The sequence below is a fragment of the Apostichopus japonicus genome, chromosome 17, assembly GCF_037975245.1.
Source record: "Apostichopus japonicus isolate 1M-3 chromosome 17, ASM3797524v1, whole genome shotgun sequence".
In the NCBI taxonomy this organism is placed as follows: Eukaryota; Metazoa; Echinodermata; class Holothuroidea; order Aspidochirotida; family Stichopodidae; genus Apostichopus; species Apostichopus japonicus.
In genome coordinates, this window is record NC_092577.1 from 31,379,499 (window position 1) to 31,399,731 (window position 20,233).

Sequence of the window (20,233 nt, forward strand, 5' to 3'; positions counted from 1 at the left end):
CGCCAAGGGGGGGGGGGGCAGGGGGGCACGTGCCCCCCCGAGTGCCCCCCCATCTGAGATTTGGGTTGGTAAAAATATATATATATATTTTGTTATATTCAACTCCCATCATCTGAGTTGGTTTTTCATAAGGACAAAGAAGCACAGTAATTCGTATTTTCTTCAAATGAGCTGCGAAAAATGAAAAAGTTTATCCTTGAACGTCGGGTATCGAAGTCGTGACCTGCGCCATCACAACAGGTGTCGATATTTACATTGAATGTGTCAGTGTTCACGCCATACCAGCGGATATACACGTCCGGTTCGCGAGCTACATGACTGTGAGAAGGGAGGGTACTGCAATATGTTGCCTTGGTCTGAGGTTGACAGGTTAGGAGCTGACGAAATGTGAGAATGTGAGGGTCCGCAGGCACCATACTTGCCTATATTTGTGGACCCATATATTAACCCTGTTGTGTAGGGGTGCAGAGGTCATTTGAGGTTAGATGCTTGTAGGAACAAATGGCGAATGTTCACACCTGCATACTGAGCCATACTCGATGTGTGATCAAACTTTGGATTGCATGGTGAGATCCCTGATAGGAGCCAATAACGATGCTGGAACCTGTTACATCTTAACAGATACTGGGCGAAAACGAGAAAGACAAGAAAGGAGTCGGGGGTCATGCACACATTACTTCAACAAATGTAGGTTCTATTGATATAGGGTTAGGCATAATATCGACAGCATGTGGTTCATATCCTCTGCAAAATTCTGCCCCTTGTTAAAATCATTACCTCAAAAATAGCAATTTCTGGAGATATCTTCAGATCGAATTAAGCATCATATGTGGCAGCATTTTGCATCTAGCCCATCATCCGTAAGCGAAAATTTTCCAAAGGGGAGGGGGGCAGTGGCGGCGGAACCGGGGGCTTGGGGGGCTCATCCCCCAATGAAAAAGTTGAGGGGGCAAATGCATGATAAGCCCCCCCCCCATATTTACCAAGGCTCCGAAACGTGCATCTGCCCATTTTTCAATGCATACTTGTCGATCTGTCCGATGCACACGTATACTATATAGGTGTAATAATTTTAGTAAATGCTGGGGGGACCCTCGGCCCGTCCCCTGGCTATAGACCACATTGTCACCCCAACCGCGTCTTCACGCCCAGTGAAAAGTGGAAGCAGTGAGTGTGAGTACCGGTAAGCGCAACACAACTTCGTCTTAGGCCAATGACTTGCTTCATTTCAGCCAGTTCTCCAACATCCCCTTATTACACTCAAAAACGTCTTTGCGAGTACACTACGAGTAATAGCTACTCTCTTAAAACACCATCGAATATACAAATTACAATGTTTTTACAGACTTTTACGTGCAATCTGAGAAATTGCAGGCTTGAGACCCATATTTAAGGGCTAGGTATTCGCAGCATAAAACACTCGGAAAGTGCCGTTTCCGGCCATCTGGGGGTTTGAAAAACCCAAAAATTTCTTGTACGCTCCGCGCCAACCGATGGTGGCGCTCCGCTTAGATAGTCTCTACACATTAGCCCCCCCCCCAATAATTTTCCCGTTCTGCCGCGCCTGGAGGGGGCACCCCCTCCCCTTAGACCCCTCCCCCAGGACGGCGATCCGTATCCACCTAAGTGCCCCCCATCAAATGCTGGTGCCCCCCCTGTGCCCCCCCCCAGTCTGAAAAGTCTGGTGACGCCACTGCATATAATCATATAACACGCCTCGGGATTACGTTCCTTTGTTCAGTCACAATGATAAGACAAGATACACGATCGCCATGATATCTCTATTATAATGTGTAGTTAAAAGTATATGTGCTCCAATTAATTAACTGAATACGTTCGCTAACTTAGGTCTGGTTGTGCCGTAACCATCAATATAATCATGGTTTAGGTTTGAAAAATGGAATTATAAGCTGCAGGCCAACCTTATTAAGCGATCTTCATACTTTAAAGGGACTCGAAGACTCGCGCACAAAGACACGTCTGATGCCGGTAATCTGACCTAGTTTCGAATGAGGTGTAACAGCACTGTTTGACACTACAGTCAATCCCATAAACTACACACACAGCTTGCTACCGTCGGTATTTAGACACTAGTGTACAGTCAATACATGTAGCTACGGTCAATACCCACAACACAGTGTATATGTAGCAGCGATGGACATCTCAGGTCTAGATAAAATTAGATAACAAGGTATCACGTTTCATTACTGTCTGCATTTTGTAGCGACAGGAAGAAAACTTCACTTGCAAGCAACGGAAAGTTAACTTTTGCAGAGGGTGACACGCGGTTTGGGTCGAGTCTTCAATGCCTTTAAGCAACATCATCTCGTATCATAACGTACGTACATGCAGTACGGTATGCGGTTCTACATATTTCCAGAAATTGGCAATCAAAACGAAAACATGCCACTTCAAATGAGGAATCATGTTTTTTGATTGTTTTTCAGGAAACTTGGAGTAAAATTACTCATGTTTTCCTTTCCCTTCAAACTGCAGGAACTATACAAACCAAGGGGTTGGTGCGGGCTAACCTGGTATTGAGTCCACCAGTAGGCTATATCCTGCCAGAACAACAATTCCCTGGTTTACCTGCCTCGGACATGTTAGATCTCAGTCGCGGTAGACTTAGGGGAATTCGAGCTGTGCCAGTCACATTTCCACTCTCGTTTCCGTTGCTAGGCTTGGGCAAATTTATTACGTTACACACAGGCTAACGTTCCAGACTATAATAACCTTGAACGGTGAAGAAGTGGGCAGTGGCGAAAAATGAACGGCAGTCTTACTAAAAAGGGCTGATTTTGAAATGAAAACACCGCTACTCCCTCCTTTGCCCTACGGTAATATCCAAAAGATTTGTTATAAAGTATACGATAGACTTTCATGAGAGGATTCTGGCCTTCCAGACATAGAATTGTCTTCAGTTACTCATTTCAGACAAATATAACATCTCTCTGTTTGTATATATAAACCGCAGACGTGTTATTACCGGTAATATCATAAATCCTGTAGAAAGTGAAACTTATAGCACCGGAAGCCATGGTTTCATGTTTCTCTTTTTCTTAACAGAGGAAGTGAAATGGTAAACGTGGTATCGCTTCCTCAATATGCTCATATTTCGAACAAGACCAAAGACATATATATACATCAGTTGCCTATAACACACTGGTGTTTGCCAAAACCCTGCTGGTTTAATATTTGTTATCTTAAAGTTGTTATCAATATAAAACTCGGGTTCTTCATATATCATACCACCATACGATATCGCCGTATCGCGTACACCATCCTGTACTGCAGCAAACTATACTCGTTTACATCCAACACTCGCCAAACTCAGTGTTTTCACTTAGCCGAGGATTTGTTTCTGATCTGTTTCATATAACAGCGACTACCATCCAATCGACGTGGAACCTTATTTCACGGTTTGGGTATATAGAAATATTGAAAAGTTCTCAGTGCGAGAGTAATTATTCGTTCCAATACTTGTAATGCAAAGCGTGAATCATAGATATATGCATAGCCTATACGTACATGGAACATACTTTGTTGCTGATATATACCGAGTGAGGAATAAATTTATATTTGGATAAAAAAAACACTGAAAAAAACGTTACCGGTTCATATCACAAACCGTTGCTATATATTGCCATTCGACTGCAGTTATACAAAAGTCCTTCGAGTGCTTTCATCAGCTGAACTGCAGTAATACTAAATTGTATGGTCGATCACAGGAATATATAGATTCAATCTAATGTAAGAATCTCTTAATACTGATAAATTAAATCGAAAAACGGATAAGAAATAACTAGAAATCGAGATCATGGCAGTTTCCTTTGGTATCTTGGTTCTGTTCGGTTGTCTGATGGCGTTGATAATGTGCATCCTGTTGGTTGTAGGGACTACAACTCTGTGTGGGCTGCAAGATCGATTATTTACTACCCACCATGCATCTGAAGACATCGCGGCCCAGCATCAACGCGGAATGGTTGCAGAGGATCAGAGGCGGATGGAAGAAGGAGTTGCAGGGACATATAACCCAATTCAACAGTGAGTCTACAGGTGACAAAGATTGGCGATGCAAGAAACCAGTTGACTCTTTACTAGCTATACAATATATACCAAGCTTAGATTAGTGTTTAAATTTCGCAACTGTTAAACCCTACAATTGGACATCATATTGAATTGACGTGTTTGGCGCAAAGCTCGGGAGGGATTTCGATAAAGCTTTCACCCTTTTTAGCTTGCAACATCTACAAAATCATGGTATATTTTTTTTTCAAGTGGCGTGGAAGTCCAAGCCTTTAGCTATCATGTGGTGGGTAGGACATGTTGGTAGGACAAACTTCAACTATGGTCTATATAGCGACATCGAAAAGTGTTCAATTAGTGTGTAAGTCAATGGAGCAATTACTTCTGGCATGTACGATGCATGATACAGTTTGCGAACCAGACGCTCTTTAATGTAGAAAGAACAAGTAATTACTAGATAGATCTGTCAACTTAATTAAAATGAACACTGGGAGTTGATCAGTTGCGTAGCAAGTAGCAACAAGGCCCGGTGCCACACTATATGGATGGAGGGTCGTTGAAAGCGACACCCATGTATTGGGATCAGCCCACGAGATAGTTGATGCATGGTTATTATCCAATAGATCCCAGTAGGATTACGTATGCATACATTATAAAATAAATGCTGGTAACATCACTGAACTTTGCCTATAACCCTATTCCTTAAGTAAACCTATAGAATGCTTATCTTTCGTGTTTACTATACCATATGTCAACATTTAAATAAAAAGGTTTCAATTTAAATTTACTTTGAAGAAACGTATTGAGGTTTGTCGTTTAGTTTATTACATACCCATTCATATGTACCGTAGGTATACTTTTGCCAAATGGTTTTGGAAATTTAACAAGCATTAATTAACATCAAAGTCACTCTTCAGGCAAAAGTTATAAGGTTCAAACCAGACGGTTTGAACAAGATCACATTCCGAAACCAAATGCTCTAGTGTTTAGCTTTCTTTCTGACAAAATGTACATAGCGAGCTATCCTTTACATTAATCTTGAATGAAAACATGTTGGTACTAACTATTCTATGCAAGAAACGGAACTGAAAGTAATGTATTTTAGTATCTCGTACAGCCAGATTAGGTAACGCAAAAATTATCTCCCAGTCATACGTCTCGCTATCGATTTCATGCCATTTCTGGATTACTGTTGGTTGTTAATTGTGATTTGTTCTCAATTAGATACTTGTAGATATACTTTGTTACTTTGGGTGACGTAAAGGGGTTGCTCATTACCATTTCGGTTGTGAGCGTGATGAACACTTACTTTCCATGGGCTTGGAATCGCCCAAAAATTCCGAAGTCAAAAGTAAAATGGAAATGATCAAGATCGAACTTTGTACAAAAACCATCATACCCAAAGCATTGCCATTGTTGTTGTCGAAAAAGTCACGCACTCAAAAGCAACTTTTCGTTTGAGAATATTTGAAAAGAGGAGCTTATTTTGATAAAGGAATTACTCAAAGCAAACAGGATACCGTACGTCTCTGAGGGTATGTAGTAAAGATCCAAACATGCGTAAAAATACATTACTAATAACATTTTTTGACATATTAATGTCATTTTTTATAAAAGTTGCATTTAAATAAAAGTCCTTTTCCATACCTCTAAGTCCTTTGTCAAATAAAACTTTCCATAAACCTTCATTTTCATCAACTTACAGTTTAACTCACTTACACTTTATACTTGTTGCGAAAGACCTAAAGTCAATCATATTCAGGCCTCATTTGCATTTTATCTTTAACCAAAATGTTTCTCTTCACTTTGTCGGGTTTACTACACCAAATGAACCAAAAAGAAGACTTTCAAAATTGTGTATTCGGATTTGGTAAAACGGTAAATAAATAGACAAGTTGTGAAATAAGAAATGTTTTAATGAGAACAATTTTCCGATGGGCGTAAGATCTCTGGAAGACCAGAGATTCATAATACTTTCAATACGAGACAGTTTGGGAACATAGTTCAACTTATGAAGTCTTTTTGGTGATGAGTAAAATAAGTACCTAAATAATTGGCAGGTTCGTCGCTAATAACTAACTTTAAATTGCGAAAATAACGTGGTGGTGTCGAGGACAAAGGTCCAAACCAGAAACTTTACAAGCGTACAAAAGAAACCTCTGCCTTCCCTATGGCATCGATCAATAGACTGATCAGGTGCGTCTTCGAAAAGGGAGGAAACTTTCTCCTTAACCAGACTTTCACAATCTTCATTTTCAGATACATGGATCCCAAAAGCTCTGAAATTAAGTTGTTTCTTCGGGTAAAACGTTCTACTTTATTGGTCTCCGTAGTGTTAGCCTGGACAGCATTTTCTAGAGCGGTGATTTTGACATTAACAGGTCACATTCTTTGCTCTTCTCATCTATAGTTTACTCATCGATTCTTTTGCCTTGAAACTCCACCGCTTTACTTAATATCTTTCTCCTATTTTGCGATAGATTTCTTCATTGACCGTTCCACGGCATTTTGGAATAATTCGATATTATATCATCGATATATATCATATAATAACTTATATACCGTTCAAGTTTACTGTTAAAGGTCATCAATGTTGCCTCCAAATATGCATGAAGTTCAGATAATGGCCACCCGTACTCAAAATTCAAACATTGCATTTTACTGACACTAGTACTGTTAAAGTAGTTACCGACACTGAGAAATCAAGTTGGCTATTCTAGTAATCATGAATGTCCGAGTATAATTTAAGGACGAGAACCTTCAGGAAAACGCAAAGTTGTGCTACTTACTAGATTGAAAGGGGCGGGGTAGGGGATGGGGGTAAGGGTTGGAGAGGTGTACAGCCCTACCACCCACTCCCAATGAATCCACGAATGTGTACACGAATAATACCGGAAAGTGCGGGTACTCTACAACCATGCATGAGTACGATTAAGAGCAAAAATGATCGGCTAACATATATATATATATATATATATATATATATATATATATATATATATATATATATACAGTGGGACATAATTAATACAGGTACTTTATTGACTACGACAGTTATTACTTCGATGTTATAAAGTGGTCATCAAATTGCAACACTTACAACAACATTGAAATCAAAACGTATCTTAGATTCGCAAAATCAACATGCATTTTCATTATAATTTCAAGATACCCTTTGCGTTCACAAGCTGGTTACACAATCAGAGGAAGCCTGTTGTAGTTTGTCGAAAGTTGGTACCATAAGTCAATAAATTGTTGGTTTAATTTTTTTTTTAAATAAGAATATGTCATTATAAAAGGAGTAAACACGTATTGAGTTCCATGACGTATCGTGCAATGATTAAGAGAAATTCAGACACTTCCAAGGTAAGAATTTTACGAGTCGATCCTTCAATTCAACAACCACCACCAACTTGGTATTTCTTTCTTTTTTAGTTAGACAATAATAAATTTATACCCAACACACAAAAAGTCTTATAGAACTGTCAAATAGAAAAATAGAAAATCTGCGTAGCATGAAAGACAATGACAACAGTAAAAATATATGTTTTACATAAATTTACACAACAGGACGGTGTCCAACACCAGATGGTTCCTCTGTGAACTTTCCATGGAGATAAAAAAAAAAGTTGTTTTGCTAACGTTTTGTTTTTCGGAGAAAGAAAACAACAATTACCATTAGAAATAGAATATTCTCAGATCATTCAATCAATAGATCAATTCCTTTCCTATTTATGCTTGCAAAATTGTTCTGTATATCTTTGCAGCAGAATAACAAGTTGTATGTTGATATTAACTGTACATGTGTGCAAATATAACAACTTAACTCATTCAAGCAATGCATTCTGGGAAATCGTGGGTTGGATCCATGGCCGGCCAAAGTATAAATTACACAACTTAAAATTGCATTAATTTTAAGAATACTTTTAACATAACTGTTTGTTTGTTTAATCATTAATTAGACATAATTACCTCATCTAGTTTTTTTTTGTGCGAGAAAACTTGTTACACGAGAGCAATCAAATGCAACATTTACATTTCAGCTTTTGCTTCTGAACTTTTTCAAGATAATACAAAAAGGAAAAAAAAACCTCTGAACTTTCCCATCAACAAGTTAACCTATTTTTGAATGTGTAAAAATACAACGCTTACATTTCTAATTGTGCATTTATACACCAAATTGTCATTTACTGTTTTAAAAACAGCTGCGAAAAGTATATCTCCTCGTTTCTTGTTAGTAGAGGCAATTGCAGGAGGAAAAGACAACATTAAAACAACATAACGAGCTGCAGGAAGGAAAGACAAATTTATACTGTAGCTGAGTAAATATTATAAAATATATTCTTTGGACTAAATAAAATTATAAAATCTTATAGAGTACAAAACAACTGACTAAAAGAATACAGTACAAAATCTTGTTAATGTCAATTAAGGAAACCTATAACTTGCAGGTTTTAGTAACAGTCTTGTCAAATTTTGTGGTTAAAATTTAAGACTTTTTTTCTTCCAATTCTCTTCATGTAGTATCTTTACCTCAATTTGTATTTCCAAAAACGAAAACTGACATAAACATCAGTTATATGTTTAATTCCACTTTGTAATTGACACCAAACTTACAACACCAAACAATACTTATATTCAGAGCTGAAGAATCTTAATTTCTTCGCAAATGTGCCTTTGAATGATGAAAAGGTGAAGTAATCGCCATTTTAAATTCAACGCAGCATGAATTTTACGATCACCCATAATTACCAAAAATTAACTGCCATTTTGTTTAGTTTGATACAGTTTCTCCTCTATTATTTCATAAACAGAGTTTCATTTATTGAAAGCAATAGGTCCTGAGTATAATCTATCGAAAGTTACATTTGGCACTATAGACCGATGAACCTTGTTTGTCTTTTAATATTATTTCTAACTTTATTTTAAGGTTACCACAAGACTACAATCAGACTGATAATATGAAGCATATGTGTAGTACAGAACCCAAGATTGCCTACTTGCAATTTGTTAAGCAATTTTGGCTAACCTGATCAATGATTATATATACGAGGTCAAAAAGATGAATTATCTTCTGACACTCTATGCAGAATGGCAACAACACCAACAAGTTTTAAAAACAATTTAAAAAAAAAGTAAAAGGGGCCATGTTTAGTTATTGATGGTAACATAGCTATCATCCTCATTATCAGCTCTGTTGTTGCTATGATCATCTGGTGGAGTAGTCGGTCTGTACTGGGGATCTGCATATGAATATTCTTGTTGATTCCCTGGAGAAGGGATCGCTCTATCAAATCCAGCATTGGGTTGTAAGTAAGTAGAATCATCATCGGCTTGTACTGGGGAAGTTGCTCCTTCCCTTACATTGGGAGTCAAATACATGTCACTGGGTGGTGGTTGGGACACAGGTGGTGGTTGGGATGCATGTGGTGGTTGGTACGCAGGTGGTGGTTGGGACACAGTTGATGGTTGGTTAACAGGTGGTGGTTGGGACACAGGTGGGACTACTACTTGCTGGGGTAGACCACCACTGGGCAAAGCATGTCCAGTTGTTTGTATCACTGGGTAAGGTGCAAGTTGGCCTGGATAGGGAGGTGGGGACCCATTCTGAACGATGAATGACGAAGGGCTCTGAAACTGTGGGACCTGTGTTTGATAGTACATCTGTTATATAAATAGAGAGAAAGAATACAGAAATTCCTTAGAATGCCTATGTGAACATCTTGAGGGAAAAAGAAAGGAGAAATAGTGAGTTTGCAAGAAGGCATCAAAAGCAATTAATACATTTTTCAAGCACAATTGATTTAGATATTATCAAGGAAAGCAGGCAGAAGAGGTTTTGGTACACTGAATGTGATCATTATTGCCTCTACAATTGGGAAACAAGTCAAAAAGTGGATATTCATGTTTGTCAGCAAGCATTTCACTTCAAATCTAAAAGGTACTTTCCATCAAGGAGGCATTTAATAGTTTTAATAATTTAACAATCCCCATTGTCTAATAATAATTTTGTTTGTCAAGAAAGTCCATGAATCCTAAGATTTGACATCTGCTGTGATAGCAAATGCAAACTTTATCAATAATGTGCATAACTCTATTCAAATGACCTTGATAGAGAAGGAAATTTGCATTGCTGCATGTGAAGCCGGCTTTACATGCACCGTGTACAACAGACCACGGGCATGGTGTTGTATGGCGGGCCATCAGTCTCAAATCGTGGGGAATCGACTTATACCGATTTAAATCGACATATACCAAATTTCCTTTGACTTTTACCAGTTTCCATCAGCTTTAATTGACTTCTACCGATTTAAAGCGACATTTATCAGTTTAATTCGACATATCATCGATTTAAATCGATACATACCAATTTGCATCGACAAATAACAAGTTAAATCGACACATACCAGTTTAAATCGATGATATGTCAAATTAAATCGGTATATGTCATTTTAAATCGACATATACCAATTTAATTCGACTTATACCAGTTTAAAAAAATCGACATCTACCAGTTTAAATCGATGATATGTCAAATTAAATCGGTAGACGTCAATTTCCTTGGACTTCCTTGGACCAGTTTTTAGCAACTCAAAGTGACATATACCTATTTAATTCGACATATCATCGATTTAGCTCATTAACATATTCCAAATCCCAATTCCGGTGATGATCAATATCATCGATTTCAATTGGTATATGTTGATTTAATCAGTACATGTTGATTTTAACTGTTATAAGTCGAATTAAATTGGTATATGTCGATTTAATTCGATGATATGTCGAATTAAACTGGTATATGTCAATTTAAATCGGTGGAAGTCAATTTTAGCTGCTGGAAACTGGCATAAGTCGAATTAAATTGGTATATGCCGATTTAAGTCGGTATATGTCGATTCCCCAAGATTTGAGACTGATGACCGGCCATAGGTGTTGCACCCCGCACTCTGTGTTAAATTTGTACTGTAAACGCGGATCACTGACCCTGAGATTTGAACCCCGCAATAGATTAGGATTGAGGCAGGATCAGACTCCATGTTCAGTGTTAAATACCGAGTGCAGAGTCTCATCTGTAATATAAATGCGGCCATAATAACGACACACAGGTTTTATTTCTCGTTGGTAAAAAGTTGTTTTTAAAAGACACCATATTTTTATTGCTTGTACTTTAATTTGATTGAGGGATTTCTTATTAAACTTTGGAAACACAACTTTTGGTTGTCAAAGGTGTTAACTTTTGACAACCAAATTTTCAAGTTTATAAGTTATTTTTAATATTTGCCTTCATTATTATGTTTTGTTTTTTATCCACACAATTGATTTACTTACCACTTGTTGTCTTGGCTTGCTTTTGTCCAAGCCGCTGCAGGTGGAACTTGCTCCAATAATGGCCAACAAAAATTCTGCTGACAAGCAAGTTAACATGATGCAATACATTGCTAAGTGAAGTCTTGCAGCTGTTAAATTCTGTAATAAATATGAATATTCATTTAAAAGTGAATGGCAATCAACAAATTTTCAATCCTTGTAAGTACTAGTAAAACTTAAACCAGGACTGTTGTACAACAAAATGGGGAATCCGATAGAGTTGTCGTTTAATTTATTTTCCACTTAAAAGATAACTTTAGGCAGAATTGAAGTCTTCATATATTACATCCAAGAAAAAAATGAAATATTTGAATGCTGGAAATGTTTCTATGGCTATTCCCGTTTTTATGTTATTCTGCTTAAAAGAAATATGCTAAATCTCTGTAATGATCCTTTAAGGCTTAATTGACGACGACGTCGACATCACTGTGCAGCGCAAAATGTTATTTGTTCAATCCATTGTTTAACAAATTAACAATAAGTGGGACAAGAAAATGTTCTTTTTTCTTCATACAACAACAGAGCACACCTGATTAAAATTCCACACCATTTTGTCCTTTGACAAATTTCTAACATATTGTCAACATATCATTTGGGACAACAGAAGTATTATGTTTCCACATTGTGTTTGTGTTGAATCTGAGCAACTGACTTACTGGTCTGTGTATTAGACTGCATAGTCCAGTCACTTGATTTGTTTATTTAAAGGGTCATTCATCAAACATTAAAAGTGTTATAGGAATACAGTATGGACTAGACAGCAGTGTTTGATGTTCTACAGCATAAAAGAAATATTATTTTTGCCTAAGGCCATCCTTTAATGGTTGTACTCCTCTGTAAATCTTAAATAACACTCACATCTTTAATACACTCTCTCTCAAGTTGTGACAGGTTATTCGAAAATGCTGTATTATTTGAATAACACTCATAACCATATGGTTTGAATGGGTCATCATAGCTGCTGACTGAATCATCCTGCAATACAGCCCTTATCTGGTTTGATTTACCCAATGAAATTGACACTGGGATGAGACCAATTCCTGAAAAAATCTTAAGTAACACTCACGTTTGAGTTACTCTGCAATACACGGTTTGAATCAGCAAATGAAAGTGACACTGGGATAACAGCACTTGCTGAAATCACAGAAACAGTTATTGAGAACGCCATGTAGAGAGAAATCTGTAGATTGGAGGGGAAAAAAATAATCTATCAGATATTGCTACCTCAAAAGACGAGCTGTTTAAAGATTTCTCTGAGTTTAACTAGCATACTCTCAGCACCATACATTCTACATACATAATAGAGCCCTTCCAAGCAAAACATGGCATCCCTCACCCCCTTTCTCTGCAGTACAGTACTTTAACAGCCAAAATGGCTTACCGTACTTTCTGACTTGTAATGTTAGTACAAAGACCCACGTACCAGTATGAGTACATGAAATTTGCTACGGGTACGAGAACGGAAGAGTGTACTCCATCATGAGTACAGATTGGAGACTACAAGTCTGCTTAACTGTAAGATCATATGTATGCATGTTATCAGCCGGACAGTTGCATAGTTTCAAAACAGTTTTGCAATTGTCAAATGCATTCAATAATTCTCTAACTAGGAGCACCATGCATGGTTGCATTACCATGTATCACTTTGATTGACTGAAAGGGAATCCATGTTTGTGAGTAAAATACCATCATAATCCCAAACAAATATCCTACTTTTGGTTAAGTCTTGAGATTGTCGTTGCTCTGCTATTTGATTACAGGAACTGACTGGTCTCAAATCAACAGTAATTCTCCTTTTGTATTTTCTACCGATCTTACCAGCTATGGGGCCGGCATGTTTTTCTTTTCTTTTCTTAAAAAAAAACCTCTTTTCTTCGTTTGGAGAAGTTACTTTTAATAACTCACCAGTGTTTGACCTTTTTTGCTGAAAATCCCAAAGACAGATTTAAAGATGATAACCTATAATGAAAATTAAAGTCAAATAATGTGATCAGGTTTTCATTTATGAGCAATAAATGTTATTTAACATAAAAATGTGCACACTTGTACTTATTTATAAGTTGCATCCATATTATCTCTTTGTAGATATGTGATGTAATAGAGTAATAACTACTAGTAGATTCTTTACAATGTTATCGACAACATTTACATTCTCTTTGTTTTATTTTCATATTTTTAAGGAAGAATGTGAAAATTATAGACACTGAAAATACTTTAGTGCCAATTATACAGTTAGGTTATGTTAAGAGCTTCGAGATAATTTCGATTCAGAATTTGCAAAACTACCTTCATGAATACAGAAAATTAACATTTGTTATAAATATTTAAAAATTAGGACATGAAAAACAAAGAGGAAGTTAAAGATAACAGATTCTAACTGTCACTACATGACATCACAGAGTTACAAAATGACAGCCCCCATACAGGACTTTTATACTGCAGTAAGATAAACAGAGCCAAGATTTTTCTCAGATGTTTTGGGGGAGTTGTTAATGGCAAAGATGAATATAATCTTGAGGTGATAGCTGGGTTTTGTTTACCTTATACAGGTTTTTGGACATTGTAGGGCTCAGTACATTTGAGCCATGAAAGTCTGACACCTGAAAACATTTAAGACGTCATTACAACTGAATTAATCGTTTTGACTATTACGACAGATATTCAAAATAATACAGTACCACGCCGATCCAAATACACCAGGCCTGCTTATCTCTGCTGTCTATTCTTCCTACAGTCACTGTGTTATTATTTACTTCTGGGAAGTCAACTCCAATGACAATGATTCCACAGATAAGAAGAGCCAGACCAAGGAGGGCCTGAATGAGACCAGTACTCCTAGCTGGGAAACCTCTGCGCGGCTCCGCTGAGGTTTGTGTTTCCGTCGGTACCACTGGAGGTGCAACTGTTTGCCACTGCATGGTCTGTGGTAAAGGCTGTTGTACTGTTTGAACACCCTAGTACTCGGTGGCTCCAAATAGCCTATAGTATACAGTACCTGATGTAGGTTTAGAAAGGTTTAGAGAACATAGTACATGTAGTATTTTGTAGTAGCTCAATTGGTTACATACAATGCACCAGTACACCTGTACATGTCCTATAAACAGACAGACTAATTCAAGAATACGATGCAGACCTGTGTAACAGAGCCCTATTGTACCACACAATACAGCACACACACACACATATATATATATATATATATATATATACATACATACATGAAAATATATGTAGTATAACTGTAGCTGTACAGTATATCACCATTATATCTTGAAGGTCACGTTTGTGTGTAAAACCTGCCCCTTTCTTTTTCCTTCGTGAAATCTGTGGATCCACAATATCATCGTTAAGTATTATCGTCAAACCTCTTTTACTTATTATTTATTTATTTATTTATTTTTTATTTATTTATTTATATCTTTTTTTTGGGTGTGCTTTATTTGTACAGTGACTAAGTTCTTGTAGCTATTCTGTGGTCGGATGGGTTTCACGTACACTTCATATCCTCCTAACAGAATCACCATACAGCATAAAAGATTGGTATTGTTGACTTTATGTCTACAATTTACAGTATTGTAACTCAACTTTTTTTCAGAATACATTACAGGTGTTTCAAACACAATCGGTATTTTGCATCCGCTGAATACTGAATAAAAACCTAGGTAATATGGAAAGCTATACTCTTTAAGATTTGTAGGCAGTAAATTTCAAAAGGTGTACTGTGGTGTGTACTGTACAGTTTATACAGTACTTCACTTGATCTTGCTGGTGCCTGCTCAGGGTTCTTCACAAATTTTATGATGTAAAGCACACACTTTTGTTTGCCACTTGAACAGACTTATTTTGTGCTATAGGAAAAACCATTTATTTACATATATTTATTCTAGTGCGTGTGCACGCTACACTATTGGCATTACTGGCCAAGTGAACAATACCTATATGATTGGACCTTGAAACTCAAAGTTTCATATAGTACAGAGACTATCAGAGTAGCCAACTTATTATGAGCCTGTCACGGTGCTCAAAGCGCCCTCCCTTTGTAGATACCTACATGACTAAACTCCCTGGTGTGTTGTCCACCTTAAAGACATTGCAGACTCGCCCCAAACCGCGTGCTGCCATCTGAAAAAGTTAACTTTCTGTTGCTTGCAAGTGACGTTTTGTTCGTGTTTTGTTCTCCTATTAGAGTCTATATCAATCCGCTTGGATGTACTCCTCCAGGAAAAGTTCCAAAATGCAGTAGGAAAACATCTTTGTTGACCTGTTACCAATCAGGATCAAGTTTTTTTGTGGCTTGCATGTTGAAAGGCATGTTCAATGGAAGTATATGTTGTGCAGAAATTGGGTCAATTGAGGCAATTTTAGACCCCTTTAGGCCTCCCACGAGCAGCATACGAAAATTGTTTACTACAGAGTGAAGAGGTTTGTTTACAAGTGACGTAAACTTCCGGCTACGATAGCAAAAATCTGCATGGTCATGATACAGAAAATTGATGGTGCCATGAAAGGCCAAATTGTCAGCTAGCTGGTGATGGGTAGCGTTTAGCAAGTGAGAACTTCTATCTACACTAAGAGACCATATTTCTTTTTCTCAATGGGGCTGTTAAAGGGCGTATGCAACCCTAAGCTGTTTTTTCACAACAACTATTTGCAACGTTAAGTACTATCCCTTGTATCCCTTGAAGTTTGTGTTATAGGCTTTCATAGACATGTGTGCTTTCAAATATCATAACAATAGGCCTTGTTCACACACATTCCGACAAAATAATATACATTTATACCACAGTAATTCCTTTGTTGCACGGCATGCTTCAGTTAATTTTTTATGTTGCGCTCATACTTTTTCCAAATTAGCCATTGAATTAAGCTTGAGCATCGACATTGCGTACAAAGCTCATCGACATTGCGTACAAAAATATTTCCATACTGTATTGGTTAAGAGATCGGAACTAACATGGGTTGGGCGGAGTGCCCTTTAGTCGTTGAGTAAAAAGAAAAAAATCTTTGTTCAAACTGAATAACAGTTATGAATAAAATTGCATTGCTTAACTTTTAATGGTTACTTACAGTACGACAGGGGTTCATAAAAGTTGTTAGAAAGTAGAGTTAGGTCTTTTGGGGGACATGTTATTGTGTTGTTGAGATCAATAAGTATTATTTTCTACAAAATTTAAGGGGCTCACTAAAATCAGCTATTTATATGCAGTATATCTATTCCTGCATTTTCTCTCACTTTTTTTCGCACTGTTAATGTTGAATTCCGACATTCACATCGTATGCATAGCCCATAGCATTTCCATAGACATTGTATTATAAGGGAGTTGTTTACCATACAGTGTATGCTTTTGCATGATGTCTAGGCCAGCCTATATGTAACTAGTCTACGTCCGGCAAAATTTTCAGCTTTCAGAATTTGACAGTAATTTTGTTGTTGCATAATTGTACTTAGAAAACAAAGCTTTGGTGTTGATACCAATTTACCATTTTATCTATTTGGTGGAACAGACCCCAATTAAATGCAAATGGCCTTAAATAACTATTAGTTATTTAACGCAATTTGAATTTGATGTATACAACTACTACTGTACTGTTCCCATCCACTGGACAACCTCCATGGCAGATTTTGTTTGTCCGAACAGAAATTTGGTTGGTAATTCCAGAAGTGTCAACCTGTTTGACCCCAAAATAGGGAGAATAACATTTTTCAGGGCCAAAGAAAAGGAAGAGAAAAGGGGGTAAATAGGGAGATTGGTAATTTTCAACTGAAATGATATGAATACTGAATACTCCTAAATGAGCATAGTCTACTTATGCAATACAGTGAGAGAATCATCCAATCAATGTTACTTGTTGGAGTTTACAGCAGCTCGCTTCGCTTTCTACAGGGTTTCTTTAGTAGGCTTCCATTTGAAACAGGGAACAGTGGATACTGGGTACTGTGACTTCATGGCTAGTATGCTAGATAGAGTCCCATCAAGCTTGAGACTTGACCTACTGTCTGTATTGTTCTTGCGAACTACACTGAATAGCCTTTCCTGTTCAGCGTTACTGTGGGGAATTATTAAGCATAGGACCTATTGTTGGCTATTTTCAGAAATGTTGCAAGTGATGAAACATTAAAAAACCGGGAGAATAGAATATGAAACCGGGAGGCCGGGAGATTCGGGTAAAAACCGGGGGCTCCCGGTAAAACCGGGAGAGTTGACGGGTCTGTAATTCTGACTACCGGACATCCATTAAAAATTTGCCAAGACTGGTATCGTACAACCACTACAAATTCTCACTGGTTTTTGTCCAAAATAATTTCCTGATGTGATGTAAATAAATATCTTCCTAAAATTGGTCAAAGATTGCTATATAGTACAGTAGATCACCTGTGATACACCTGCCAGCCTGCAAAGTGTATAATTTATATATAACTGCATCAGTTTTACCCAGTTTAAAGTTTGAAGTCAATGTCTGGTGTCCGCTATGGATACCGTACAACAATTTGAACATTAATGTACTGTAATGAATGTGATACATTTTGTATTCCACAAAGCCATGTGCCTAATCATACATAGTGATGATATACATTACAGGGTATGGATTATTTCCAATGAACAAATTAATATAATCGTTCGTTCCTGCAATGAAACTGAAAGGAAAAGTAACAATTTCAGGGTCAAAAACCACTATATACTACAATATGGTGTAAATTAATTCCAGTAAACAGCTTTTATCTTCAGTGTGACAAAGCAGAAACAGAAAATATATATGATATGATAATAATGTGATAATTAATGGGGGTGACCTCCTCATGTTGTTATCTCGAGTTTCCAGGATGGCCAAATGCCCAAACTAATGTCTATATCTGTAGGTGAGAATACACTGTAGTTGTGAACGATAACAATGTCGACTTGCTTTCAAGCAGATTCAACACAGAGAATACCAAAGACGTATAAATATACTACTACTTAACTGGCCTGGGCTAAGCCAACCTAGTCACTCTTAGTAAGGGTAAATCTCACTGCTAAGCCTACTCTTATATTTTACCTTCGTTATGTGCGATCGACACAAATTCTGATGTTAGTAATTGTATTCAACTGGAATCCAAAACGAAATCTCTGGTAATATGTCTTGCCACTTTTGTACGCGTCATTAGGTATATGCAGTCCAGAAGTCGTGTCAGTGACAGATATGACAATAGCTTTTCACGGAACAAAACAAATTCATATGAGGAAGATACGGCAGGTGATATGAATGAAATGACGTCAGGACGTGTGCAGCGCCGTTCAATATACAAACTACAATTATAGTGAGAATGCACGACAGCATGTTTTTTTTTTTTCTCGTGCATACAGAGGTGAAGAAGTGCTTAGGTAGTATATGATCGGAGGACAGTAAACCTATCAAATTTCAATAATTGTGTCGTTTGTGAAGATTAAAAAGTAAAACAATGGTGACTCAGCATCGCAAGGCATTTTGAATGGGTGAGGGTCAGCGGAATTACAGCGGAAATATGAGGGCGATGTTTAATTATCGTGTGACAAGAACTTCAAATTAAATCGAAAACGGATGAGAAATTACTACAATTGAGATCATGGCAGTTTCCTTTGGTATCTTGGTTTTGTTCGGTTGTCTGATGTCAGTCATAATGTGCATGGTCATTTTGGTTATAGGGACTATAACTCTGTGTGGACTGCAAGATCGATTTTTCACTACCCATCATTCATTTGAAGACATCGCGGCCCAGGCAACAACGCGGAATAGTTGCATAGGATCAGAGGCGGGTGTGACAAAGAATGGCGTATGTAGTATATTAACTGTTATTATCGAAACCGTTACGTCATATTTCTATGTAGCGCCACCTACTGAAAGTTGTCGTCAGCCATTAAATAAACGAGTCGGTAGTTAACTCTGCTCTCTCCACCTCCACCTCTCTCTCCACCTCTCTCTCTCTCTCTCTCTCTCTCTCTGTTCTCATTGAAATCTCTTGAAACAAGACTGTGGCATTGGCATTCCTATCATAGGCCTTCTTCCCCTTAACAGCAGCTTCGATTGCATGTTTGTTAGCGATTTCAAATGCTTCTTTCATTCTCTCTTTCCACACCTCTACGTACATCTTATGGTTATTTGACTCTCCTTGTACCTCATTGAAAGTTTCAAAAATCAGATCAATGGGGAGACGGGATGATCTCCCAAACATCAAGAAAAATGGTGAGTAATTTTTGCTGCCGTTACGGGTACAGTTGTAGGCATAGAAACAATTGTGTAGGTGGTCCTTCCATTTTGACTTTTGTGTTTCTGTTAGTGTTTTCAGCATTCCTTAAATTGTGCGGTTAAATCTCTCCACCTGACTATTGCCTTGTGGATGGTATGGCGTTGTCCGGGAGTGGTTTATTCCAAAATAGATTTGCAATCGGATGAAGAGCTGGTTCTCAAACTCTGTCCCTTGGTCGTGGTGGATTCTACGAGGTATTCCAACCTGCATGATGTAATCATTGAACAACGTATCTGCAACTCCTTGTAAACCAAATGGCGGTATCTCAGATGTAGCACCAGCTGGTCTTTTCCCTTGATCACCCTAGGATCCCACTTTGATAAATTAATTAATAAATGTTGATTTATTTTAAAAGTTTATCCCACTGCAATAGGAGTTTGGACACATTCTTTGTCTCAGCACGCATGGTCTTTGGCGAAGGCCAGTGGCCACTTTGTTTGTAGAAAAGCACTCTCGATATGATTTCATCATCTGCCTGCCAGTGTGCCTCTCTCAGCTCACTATTTGATATACTTCTGCCTCTCTTATCTTCAGGGAACTTTAGTAGTTCAGACACTTCAACACTGGAGCAGACTG

The 20,233-nt window shown here is 37.6% G+C and overlaps 1 protein-coding gene across 2 annotated transcripts; it reads right to left on the minus strand.

The window, feature by feature from the left end:
• Positions 1–4,194: 4,194 nt before the first annotated feature.
• On the minus strand, positions 4,195–18,772 carry LOC139984196 (uncharacterized). 2 transcript variants are annotated; one of them, XM_071997988.1, is made up of 7 exons: positions 18,430–18,772; positions 14,073–14,389; positions 13,300–13,353; positions 12,506–12,574; positions 12,253–12,411; positions 11,356–11,493; positions 4,195–9,690 (listed from the first exon to the last, which is right to left on the minus strand). In XM_071997988.1, the coding sequence occupies exons 2-7, from the start codon at positions 14,310–14,312 to the stop codon at positions 9,178–9,180; spliced, it is 1,173 nt and encodes a 390-aa protein (XP_071854089.1). In that variant the 5' UTR covers positions 14,313–14,389; positions 18,430–18,772; the 3' UTR covers positions 4,195–9,177. The 2 variants fall into 2 exon arrangements, with proteins under 2 accessions (XP_071854089.1, XP_071854090.1); XM_071997989.1 differs by lacking the exon at positions 12,253–12,411 and having other exon boundaries at positions 12,461–12,574; positions 18,430–18,755.
• Between the last annotated feature and the right edge of the window lie 1,461 nt (positions 18,773–20,233).

Bases quoted from the DNA above. Each gene is read 5' to 3' on its own strand.
- LOC139984196 (XM_071997988.1), bottom strand. From the start codon at position 14,312: ATGCAGTGGCAAACAGTTGCACCTCCAGTGGTACCGACGGAAACACAA. The intron at 11,494-12,252 runs GTGAGTGTTATT...TATTTATTACAG, and splicing joins AGAGAGAGTGTATTAAAGAT to AATTTAACAGCTGCAAGACT. The intron at 9,691-11,355 runs GTAAGTAAATCA...TTTATATAACAG, and splicing joins GCAAGCCAAGACAACAAGTG to ATGTACTATCAAACACAGGT.